We start from the raw sequence: 12,526 nt of genomic DNA, 5'->3' as shown, positions 1-12,526 counted from the left end.
TGAGCTGGCACCTATCCCATCTCATAAAAACTAACATATATCCAACCCATTCCAAAAAAGGGAGACAAAAGCCTACCGACCAATCGTGATCACCTCAGTCCTTGCCAAAATAATAGAGAAAGTTATCAATAGTCAACTTCTTCACTACCTAGAAGCTCACCAATTAATCAACAACCACCACCAGTATGGGTTCTGCCAATCCAGATCCATGGTTGATATCTTAGCCTACATTATTCACTTCTGGACACGTGTCATGGAAAAATTTGGACACACGTGTTCTGTTGCCCTTGAAATTTCCAAGGCTTTCGGTTGTGTTTGGCTTCAAGGCCTGCTTTGCAAACTGCCTTCCTTTGGTCTACCTACCACCTTCTGTAACTGGATACCCAGCTTTCTCTCTGGGTGGATGGCACCCTCTCTTTGAGCTTTGCAACCCATGCAAGAGTACCTCAGATTTTCGTTCTCTTATACATAAATGACCTACTCTCAATCACTACATATCCTATCCATAGCTTTGCCAATGATGGCACTCTCTACTCAACCTACTCTTTTGACAAACCATGTAGTTCCCAGACATCCCCTTACATCAAGATCATCTGCAACCAGTGCCTTGAACACTGATCTCCATACCATCCTTAAATGGGGGCATGAATAACCTAGTCACCTTCAATGCTGCCAAAATGTGGTACTGCCTTTTCTCTCACAAAAGGGAATCTCAGCTCACCTTCCCTCATCCTCAGTAATACAAACACACACTCACACATCAGCAGACAGGATGAACTCTCTCTCTCTCTCTCTCTCTCTCCTTGGACTGTCATTTACTTGCACAAATATATCACATCAGTAGCTTCCTCAGCTTCTAAAAAAACAGGCATTATTTTCTGCTCAAGAAGCTATTTTACATCCACCCAGCTACTAACCCTATATAAATTCCAAATCTACCCATCCTTAGGATACTGTACACACTTGGGACCTAAAACCTCCTTAAAAATTCTTGATGCTGTGAGGAGAGCAATTTAGCTCATAGATGACCCTTCCCTCACAAGCTTCAACCTCTATCTCAGAGATGCAATGTTTTTCTGTCTCTCTTCTACAGATACTTTCATGGTCACTGCTCCAGTGAATTGGCAAACATCATCATCATGCCTCCACTTGCTGTTAGGCCTGTTAAAACAAGAGCAGCTGCTATCTGAACCTCCCTTTACAGTGCAACTGAAAACTCATCAGACCTACTGCTCCTCTTCCTCATTTATTCTATCTACCTCTGTCCTCTGAAACAGTCTTCCTCATAATGTGTTTCCCAACAATTTCAATCTGCAGCTCTAAGCTCTATAAGAAGAATGTCAATAGGTTTCTTCTTTCTCAATGCTCATCTGCACCTCACACATAGCACTGATGTGCTATAGGGTGGGATAAACATTAAAAAAAAAATCTGTTAACATGCATCAGCCAAATTCTGATACAACACAATGTAACTGTATCCTCAATTATGACATCAAAATTCCCAAGTGTAATCGCAGATAATTGAGGGATTACTTAATATATAAAGAATTGACTCACATTCTTGGTGATTAAAATCAAACATATGAAATGGTCTTCCTGTCAGTGTAGCATAATGCCAAGAATGCTGCTACAGCATTCTTGGCATTATGCAACACTATTATTAATAATGTTAATAATAGTGTTTATTTTTCAAATTTTTGTATTTATTGGTCATTTTTAATAAATTAATTTAAAAAATTATTAATAAACGAGATTCAGGTTGTTTCTCGTCTTCAGTGAGTTTGAGTAATTTTCTTTTTACTTCATCACACAGGCATTTTGAAATGCATTGGCTGGCCATTTCATCGCCTTCCGGTTAAACCTGTTAGAGCTGTTTAGTACTGTATACCAATATTTATGTCCTTTATTTAAATAAATGTTAAAAATTTACACTTGTTATATTTAAAATGAGAAATGGATGTGTTTTATTGCATTAAAAAAAACTTTTTCATTGAAAGGCATAATGTTTATTTCAACAGACCTACTTTTAAAGCAAGTGGGAGTAAAAAGTCAAAGATGAAATCTAAAAATATTTCTCACCCAAAGAGGTAAGCTGAAAGGTATTACTTGTTTTGTTATATTACTTTTTAATTTTTTTAATATTATCTCATTCTTGGTTTTATTTACACATTAGCAATTTCATATTTTAGTAAGGCTATTCATTACTGGTCTTAATATAACTGGTATATTAGTCCATATCTATTCTGCTATTTATGATTTCAAGAATTTTATTCCATAGGTTGCGTAAAGCTTTTTTCCTCTGTAGTGGAGGAGGAGCAATATTACTAAATATTGAAAGCAAATAAGTTGATAATGATCTTAATGTTACAGAGATAAATATCATCATCATCATCCTCATCATTGCTCGACAGCCCTACATGGGCATCCTGGCCTTCTTCAGAAACTTCTGTCAGCCTTCCTTATTCAATGCCAAACTTCTTCAATTTTTGATTCCTAAAACTTTAATGTCTTGCATCACTCCATCTTCCCATCTTAGTTTAGGTCTTCCAGTTTTTCTTTTTCCTTCTGGCTAAGCATTAGACATCTTCTTAACTATTCTATTACTATCCATGTGTATAATGTGTCCAGTCCAACTTAATCTAATTATTTTTATGTAATTAATAATGTCTGACTCGTTAAATAATCTGTATAGTTCATCGTTTCATCTTTTCCTCCACACCATTCTCTTGTACTGCTCCAAAAATATGTCTGAGAACTCTTCTTTCAAACAGACTAGCAATCTTTCATCTGCATTGATAATACCCAGTTTTTAGAGGAATAAGTTAACACTGGTCTTACAAGTACTTTGTACATCGTTATCTGTTTTTCTTGAGATCAGAGGTGACTTAAGGTGTTTCCTAAGTCCACAAAAGCATATATTTGTGGAAAGAATACATCTCTGAATCTCAGTACTGATATCATTTTTACAATTAACTTGTGATCCCAAGTATATAAAACTATGTACAATTTCAAATTTATAGGAACCAATTTCAATTTGAGAAGGATTATTATCACAAATCTTTCTAGTTACTGGCATGTAACTTTGTTTTTTCCTGGTTAATCTGCAAATTCATCTTCTTTGCTGCCTTTTCTAAACTGATGAAAGTTTCTTCCATTGCTTTTCGTGTCCTTCCTATAATATCGATATCATCTGCATACGCCATAATTTGTACTGACTTGTAGAAAATAGTTTCCTTTGTATTAATGCCAGCATCTCTGAAAACCTTTTCAAGTGCTATGTTAAACAGTAAGCAAGCTAAGCTATCCCCTTTTCGAACACTGTTTTTTATATATATATTGGATCAGACGTGTTCTGAATTTTGATTCTGACAATGAGTATTTCTCATTGTAGCTTTAACTAAAGTAATAAGTTTTCATGGAACCGGTAGTTTCTCCATTGCAATAAATAAGTTAGATCTATCATATGGCTCTAAAATCTATGAAAAGGTGGTGTGTTTCAATTCCAAATTCATTACATTTTTCAAGTAATTGGCTTATATTAAAAATACGATCATTTGTAGATCTTCTTTGATGGAATTCACACTGATAATCACCAATAACATTCTCTACATAGGGATAAAGTCTCTTAAATAGAATGTTAGAGAATATTTTATAAGTTGTACATAGTAAATTAATTCCTCTATAGTTAGAACATATCATTACATCACCTTTCTTATGGTTGAGGGTATATGACACTCATGTTTCATTCACCTGAAATTGTTTCATTAACGCAGATTTTGTTTATAAATTTACATAGCTGCTTGAAGTATTCTGTACCTACACTTTTAATTAATTATTAAAAGTGTATCCTATCCTGGGGTCTTATTGTTAAGTTTTTTAATAGCTGCCTCCACTTCTGCATCTGTTAGTACTGATTCAACTGCTTCTAGATCTTGACTCTCTTCCATATAATGAGATGGATGGTTGTGTTTTCAGAGAGCTCCCAAAAGCTAAGTACAATTTTGAGTAAAAATTAGAATATAGGTTAAAATCATAACATAATATTGCCTAATTTTGGTAGCTTGTTGTGTCTGTGGGATTTTGGTGTGAATTCCGTTATTTAATTTAGTATATAACGTTACGTTTCATAGATTTGAATATGGCGCCAATGCGACATACGATAATGGCATCCAAAAATACGACGCCATTGTTCAAAAACTATAATGTGAGAGAGTTTGTCCAATGTGATGTGTGTGGAATGTATGCATTCCCGAATGAGGCTGGAATTTGGATTGAAAGTGATAGTGGTGGGAGAATGTGCAGAAAGTGTAAGCAAAGTGAGGAGTTGAAGTATGTGTCAGGTTGTGAGATAGTTATGGTTGAAGAAACCAGAATTGCCAGAATGTGAGTGAAAATAGTGGCTTGATAGGGAATTGCGATGTACAAGATGGCAATGAGAGCGGTGATCTAAGAAAGAGTGAAAGCAACCATACAGAGAGAGAAAATGGTTTAAATGATAAAAATAATGAGGAATTATTTGTAGGAAGTGAGATCGCTAGGTTGCGCGCAGTGATACAAAATGTGCAGCGGCAATTAGAGCACCTGCAAAACTCTTTCCAGAGTGATTCGGCTAACGTAAATAAACAGCGTAAGAATGGGAGAGTTTCTGAAATGAAGGAAAGAGTGTTGTATGGTGACTCGTTATTAAGAGGGGTGATAGATGGCAGTGTAACTAAATCGTACTTACCGGGTGCGAAATTTAAGGATGTAAGTGAGAGTATTAGAGTGTAAAAACAGAGGGTGAAAGAATTAATAATTGTGGTGGGTAAGAATGAATTGAAAGGTGATAAATTTTTTATGAGAGAGGACTTGAAAGTATTGTTAAAGGTAGCGAAAGAAAAGAGTGACAGAGTTAGAATGGTTAGCCTGTTGCCGCGGTATGACAGAGAGGAGTTTAGAAGGAGGGCCATAATCGCAAATGACATTATGTGCAGGTTATGCAGACGGTGTGGTGTGGAATTCGTGGACGTGTGGAATGAGTTTGAAGGGCGAAAGGACTTATACAAGATGGATGGCCTGCATTTGAATGGACTTGGTGTGCGGAGACTGGAAAGAGTGTTGCTGAATGAAGTGAAAATGGATGTGCAAAACCAGGGAAACTAGAACTACCAAGGAGGGGGGGGGGATGGATATGCAGACATTGGTGAGACAGATGAGTGTAAGAATGTATATAACGTACCCGAGCCAGCACTAAGGACAAAAAATGGGAATGGGTCATTTAGAATAACGCATCAATATAGGGGTGGGACTAAGGGATCACTGCATTTCATGTATACTAATGCCAGGAGTATTAGGAACAAGAAGGAAGAATTTTTGGCCTTGATTGGCTCTTCCTGGCCACAGGTTATTGGCATTAGTGAAACATGGCTGACGGAAGATGATATAGTTAGTGGGATAGAATGTGTAGGTTATAGTGTGTTTAGGAGGGACAGAGAGAATAAAATGGGGGGAGGGGTATTATTGATGATAGCTGATGAACTGCAGCCAAGGAGAAATGAAGTTGTATCGCAGGATAGTGAAAGGAGCTCATTTGAGGCTATTTGGTGTGAGATTGAGACTGGCAGAATAAAATATACAGTTGGGTGCTGCTATAGACCAGGGGATGGAATAGATGGTGGAGATAGTATGCATAGGGAAATTGATGAAATGAGTGGAAGGAGGGTAATTATTATGGGGGATTTCAAGTATGGTAACATTGATTGGAAAGAAGAGAGGACACATGTGAGGAAGGAAAAGGATTTTATTCAGTTATTAAGGGATAACTATCTGAGACAGCATGTAATTGAAAATACTAGGGGTGTGAGAGTGCTTGACCTGGTAATAACATCTGAGAATTTGACTGTAATGAATATGACAATGTTGCCACCTATTGGTGAGAGTGATCATAAGGTCTTGACCTGGGAGGTGGCTAAAGGTGTGGAATTTTCGATTAAGACAGGGTATATGTGGAATTACCATGCTGGCAAGTATGACAAGCTTAGGAGATTGCTTGGATCAGTGCCATGCCATGTACAACTGCAAGGGCTGGACGTCGATAGGGCATGGGAAGTGGTCAAGGAGCATTTACAGGAGGTTATGGCTGATTGTATACCTAGGGTCCGAATAGTAAAACAAATAGGAGTTAAATGGATGAATAACACCATTAAGCTTGAGCTGCAAAAAAAGAAACAACTGTGGAGGGAATTTAAAGAAAGGGGTGACCTGCAGGCACACGAATGGTATGAAGTGCAGGCCAGAAAGGTAACGAGTGTGGTAAAAAAAAGCAAAAGCGGATTATGAAAGGAAACTAGCTATGCAAGCAAAAGAGAATCCCAAACAGTTCTTTCAATATGCTGCAAGCAAGAAAAAACTGTACACGGCAAAATGATTTTAAGGAATGATGATGGTAAGGAGGTCACTGAATCAGTCGATATAGTGGAGTTACCGAGCACGCACTTTGCAAAAGCATATCATCCAGGTGGTGACATTGAAAAAATGAAGGAACCATTAGTTTATACGGGAATGGTGATGAATGAAGTGGAGGTGACTAGTCTATTACAGAACCTTAATGTGAACACATCTGCGGGATTGGATGGTATACCAGCACGGGTCTTGCGTGAAGCGGCTAAGGAATTATCAGTGCCCTTGACCATGTTGTTTAATCTGAGTCTCAGGTCTGGTTTAGTCCCGAAGGTGTGGAAAGAGGGGAAAATAGTTTCTCTGCATAAAGGAGGATCCAAGACTACAGTTGCATATTACCGACCGATCAGCATATCAGGAGTCGTTGTCAAGGTCTTGGAGAAAGTAGTCAAGGTAAAAATACAGGAATGGATTGATGAAAATGAGATACTGTACAGGGGACAGTATGGCTTTGTGAAAGGTAGATCATGCTTCAGTAACTTGCTCAAGTTTTATAACAAGGTGACGGCTGAACTGGATAAGGGAAATGGGTTTACAGTGATATCGCTGGACCTGGCAAAGGCGTTTGACAGAATACCACATGGAATACTAATCCGTAAACTACAACATATGGGAATGGATATAGGGTTGGTGAGATGGGTAGGTGGTTAGTTGATGGAGAGATATCAAAGAGTAGTTTATTCAGGAGTAGAGTCCAAAAGACAGCCTGTGACTAGTGGTGTGCCGCAGGGTTCTGTTCTTGGACCACTGCTGTTTAATCTGTTCATTAACGATATAGGGAAGGATCTAAGTGGAACAATTCATTTGTTCACTGATGATGCAAAGTTGGGTAGGGCAATAGTGAATGCAGAAGATGTCAAAGTCCTGCAGGATGACCTAGATAGATTGGAGTTCTGGGTTAAGGAGAATGGATGTCAATTTAATGTGACAAAATGTAAGGTTATTCATTTTGGGGTGAAAAGATTAGCAGCAGTATACCACATTGGTGGAACTGTACTCCAAGAGATTGATGAGGCCAGGGACTTGGGAGTGTTGGTGGATAGGGAGATGAAGTTTAGGGGGGCACATTACAAAAGTAGCTAAATCAGCTCATCAACTCACTTGGTTGTTGAAAAATACCTTGACGAGCAGAGACAAGCAAGTTATTGTACCTCTGTACCGAGCCTTGATAAGACCTCATCTCTACTACTGTGCACAGATTTGGTCACCTCGGTTCCTTCTTGATGGGGAGGAGGTGGAGAGGATCCAGAGGCGAGTGACTAAGATGATAACAGGTCTATGGAATGAACCATATGAGAACAGGTTGAAGATTTGTGGGTTGCAGGAACTAGTGGATAGGCGGAAAAGGGGAGATATGAGTGAGACATTCAAATTGCTAAAGGGATTCTATAGGATTAATTCAGAGGATATTTTTGAGATCAGGACTGGTGGTGGAAGAACTAGGAGACACCTATGGAAGCTGGGCAAGAGTGTGGTTAGCAGGGGTGTTAGAGCTGGGTTCTTTACTTTTAGAGTGGTAAATGAGTGGAATAAGCTGCCAGAGTCTGTTGTGGGTGCTATGACGGTGAACGAGTTCAAGGCAAGGTATGATAGATACTGTGAGAATGTAATCGCATAGTTGTGTGGACATGATGTTTATGGCCTCCCTCGATGAGTCTAAGGACTCCTGGAGTCGCCTGAAATAATAATAATAATAATAATAATCTAATTGACCAGATATATTTGAATTCAATAGTTCATCAAAATGCTTTGCCCATCTTCCTAGTATCATTTCATTCCCACTCAAAATTATACCCTCCTTATCCCTACATAACGTTGTTCTAGGCTGGAAATTTTTCTGACTACTATTTAACTTTGATAGAAAGATAAAAATTCTAGCCAAACAATAATTCCTCCACAGCTTCATGAGTGTGGTTCCTCTGCTGTATTTGTTTATATGCCTCATTTTTTAATGCAGTTGCATGTTCACATTCTGCATCACACCAATGGTTATACTTAACTCTACTGACATGTTCCTAATACTATGTCATCCCTAAGATGATCTGAAGCTTCATTAACACTCTCACCAATGGTTAGACCAGACAGGTTTTCACTGATTCTCTCACCGTATTTGGCTTTAACTTCTAATTCCTTCAATTTTTCCTTATTAAACTTTCTAGCATGGAACCCATATATCTTCCTTGCATTATAGATTCTGCTTCTAATCTTTGATATAATCAAATAGTGATCAGAATCAATATTTGCTCCTCTGTAGGTTCTAACATCCATCAAATTAGATAGGTGTCTCCATCAGGAGACTTCCAGGTCATTTTATGAATATCTTTATGATTAAACATTGTACTGCCAATAACCAAAATTCTTGAAGAAGCAAAGTTGATTCTAGTCCCATTATGTAAACTATATTTCCCAATGGTATTGGGAAATATACATGCTATTTCCCAATGGTATTGACCTATGTGTATCCTCTTTGCCTATCTTGTCATTTAAATTACCTATAATAATTTTTACATCCCTCTTTGGACATTGCCCATATATCTTATCTAATTCATCATAAAACAACTCTTTTTTCAACATCATTCTTTTCTTCAGTTGGAGCATGTACACAGATAAAACTGTAGTTAAAAAACTAAACTTTAACTCATAACCTACACATCTGAGGTGAGTTTGCTTTGAAGTCCATGATAAGATGTTTTATCCTCTTGTTTACAATGAAACCTGTTCCAAACATGCGATCTTTCTTTTGGCAGCCATAAAAAATAGTATGATTTTTCTTTTCCATAATTCCTTCTCCTGTCCATCTCATTTCTGTATAACTATAACAAGTATCCTGTATTTATCCATTTGCTGAAGCAGCATTTTTAAAGCTCCAGATTGGTAAAGAGAAACTACGTTCCAGGATCCAATTTTCAAATCCTTACGACATCTGCCATTTAGTCCATCCAGCAGTTATTTCTTTAGATTTCATGACAAGTTTTTTTTTCCAGGGGGTCATCAGCCCTATGCCCAACCCCCATCCTGGAGGACCAGGCCTCCGTATTTATGACCCCCCCCCCCCAGAGACAGGGTGACCCAGCTATACCCCACAGACACTGGGTACCCATTTTAGTCACCGTGTACAACATGCATGGGCTACCATGGGGCTATTCTTATTTTCCAGCCACCACATGGGGAGATAAATATCACCGCTTGGTTGAAACGGATATCATTCAGTGAGGTGTGTGTGCACTGTTAAGCCAGACTGGCAAATAGTATTCTGCTGTAGGATACTAATGCTGAAGCTGTGTTTCATAATCTTTGCGCATCTGCACCTCACGAAGGGTTTTCCGGTTTCTGCAATGTGTTATTACAAGTTTTTGTTATAGTAGTCATTATAAAGTGATTTTGAAAAGTCAGGATTCTGTCAAGATCACTTCAGAATACTTTGGTTCTGTTCTATTTTAACATTTCTAATGTAAACTTTAGGAGTTTAGTTTGATTGGCTGTTATTTAAATAGAAAGCAGTGACTTCAGTTTTCTACAGACTGGGTTATGAGTACCACTGTTGAAAGTGGTTGTCAAGTTTTGATAAGTCCTCTGTTATTGTATTCTGTGCAGCTTGAAAGGAAGTGCTCTGGATTGCAATCGCAATGTAATCTGCATACCTAAATTTCCATGAGACAGTGGTGGAGATGTCAGTGGAGCTAGATCCTCACAGAAGACTGTTTCTTAGCTTATGGAATTTACTTTTGGAGTTGTTAGAATGTACCTAAATTCAACTGTCCAGCAGCAAATTATTTACAAGCTTTTAGCAATCTTGAGAGAAGGGATTACCTCTAGTAATTTCAGGATTACTCTCGCTCACTCTCCAAACAATGTCATAAGCTACTGAAACATCCATCCACTAAAATAGATTGTCTTTAGGTATTTATTAAAACCATTTTCAATATAGGTAGCCAAGGCTAACACAGCAACTTGTATTATGCCTAAATCCGGCCTACCCTATGGGTATCATACAGTTGGAGAAATCATATTATACAGCAATCTTTCAAGGGAGTTTCAAGTGAATACTTAATAAAGCTGTTAGTTGATAGCTTGCATATGGGTTTTTCCCATATTTTCAGATAGTTATTATTTTTGATCTCTTAAAAGAGTAAATTATACTTGACAAGAAATTATGTTCTCATTTAATCCTTAAGTAAGCGAAGTTCATGCATGAAGTATCTACATGACTGGACAACTGATGTGGAGTCAACAGCCTCTATATGCAAGTTGTCCAGTCATGTAGATACTTCATGCATGAACTTCGCTTACTTAAAGGATTAAATGAGAACATAATTTCCTGTCAAGTATAATTTACTCTTTTAAGAGATCAAGAATAATAACTGTCTGAAAATATGGGAAAGACCCATCACTTGATGCAAGCTATCAACTAACTGCTTTATTAAGTATTCACTTGAAACTCCCTTGAAAGATTGCTGTACAATAAGATTTCTCCAACTGTCCAACAGTATGATACCTATAAGGTAGGTCGGATTTAGGCATAACACAAGTTGCTGTGTTAGCCTTGGCTACCTATATTGAAAATGGTTTTAATATAATATATTAGAAGAGTTGAAGCTTTTTTTTTTTTTTTTTCTTCTCTCCCATGTTATCCATCTGTCTTTTCTTTCTCCTCACATTATCAGATTCTCTTGTACTTCCATACTAGCTACTCTAAGGCTATGACAACCACTCGTTTACTTTTTCACCTCAATAAAAGTCAAACCAGTCTGAATAGTGATACTTCCCATAATGTAAAGCATATTGCCTGTCTTGGTATTGTATATGTCCAGAAGGATGTATGCTTTACATTATGGGAAGTATCACTATCCAGACTGGTTTGACTTTTATTGAGGTGAAAAAGTAAATGAGTGGTTGTCATAGCCTTAAAGTAGCTAGTATGGAAGTACAAGAGAATCTGATAGTATTAAGAGAAAGAAAAGACAGATAAAATGGGAGTTAGAAAAAAAAAGCCTTAACTCTTTTATATTTTCATTATGTAGCCAAAGTCTATCCTTTTTCACCAGTTCATGCAGCTGAACAACCACAAGACTAATCGAAAGTATAATCCAGAGATGACTGGCATCCACACTTTATTTAAGTTATAACCATCTTGCATTGGGATTGCTCTCCAGTTATCCCTGCAGCTGACCATAACATCACAGTGAACTAAGCAGATGGAACCATTTTAAAAACTTTTCATATTAAAAATAGGCAGAATTTTATCTCCCCCTGGTGAATATTGCATTATGTAAGTGGTGTACACCACTTAGCCAAAAATTTAGTATCTCTTTGAATGCTTTTTTCTAAATGCAAAAATCATCGGACTGAATAATAAAATTTCCATAATGCAATATTGTAAAACATTTTTATGTCATATTGCTGGTTTTCAAATCCATGTTTTTTCTCTACTTCCATAAATGATGTTTTAACTCATTAATTATGGAAATTGAAGTTTACTTCCCATTGCTGACAAGTGAAGGATATTGCAAAAAAAAACAATAACTTGTTTTGTCGTAAGTAATGGAATGCCCAGCACAATCTGCTCCAAATATGCAGGGCTAGAGAGAGCAGCTGTAGAATGCATGTTCTGTTGCTTCTGATCTATGACAGATGTCACAAATTCAATCTCCAGTATTAAAGTACTTCCATTTGATAGCATTTACTGGATGGTTACCATATGGTTCTTCAAGCAAGATCCCTTCTTTTAGGGCAAAGATTCCCAAAGTGTGGATTGCAACCCACCAATGGTTCGTTCTCTTAACGAACATGTAAACTACTCTTCACCAGAGTAATTTACATATTTGTTAAGACAGTTTAGGAATTAAAAACAAATTTTGAAATAAACTTCAATTATCAAACACCTTGCATCTGAAAATAACACCTAGTAAAGCGATATTTTTTATTCGATTCCCCTTTCCTTTTAAAATATGCATTACAAGTGTGCGAAAAATTACCTTTTCAATAATGGGTCTCGACTCATAAAAGTTGGGTAGCCCCTGTTGCAGAAGAGGTTAAAAATTTGCTTATACCAAGTTTTGCTGTTATCAGTGGAAGGAATGTCAGTGCC

At 37.3% G+C, this 12,526-nt stretch overlaps 1 protein-coding gene across 1 annotated transcript in view; it reads left to right on the top strand.

Moving 5' to 3' along the window:
- The window catches only part of mus312 (mutagen-sensitive 312), a 575,442-nt gene that overhangs the window by 148,274 nt on the left and 414,642 nt on the right, over positions 1-12,526 (top strand). Inside the window, exon 7 of the mRNA XM_090395332.1 lies at positions 2,019-2,087. Coding sequence (XP_090251458.1) covers positions 2,019-2,087 — 69 coding nt within the window. The remainder of the gene's footprint in view (positions 1-2,018; positions 2,088-12,526) is intronic.

Source organism: Typopeltis vanoorti, chromosome 7 (assembly GCF_054136105.1).
Source record: "Typopeltis vanoorti isolate ZY-2024b chromosome 7, IOZ_Tvanoo_1.0, whole genome shotgun sequence".
NCBI lineage: Eukaryota > Metazoa > Arthropoda > Arachnida > Uropygi > Thelyphonidae > Typopeltis > Typopeltis vanoorti.
This window is presented reverse-complemented; position numbering and strand designations above follow the sequence as displayed.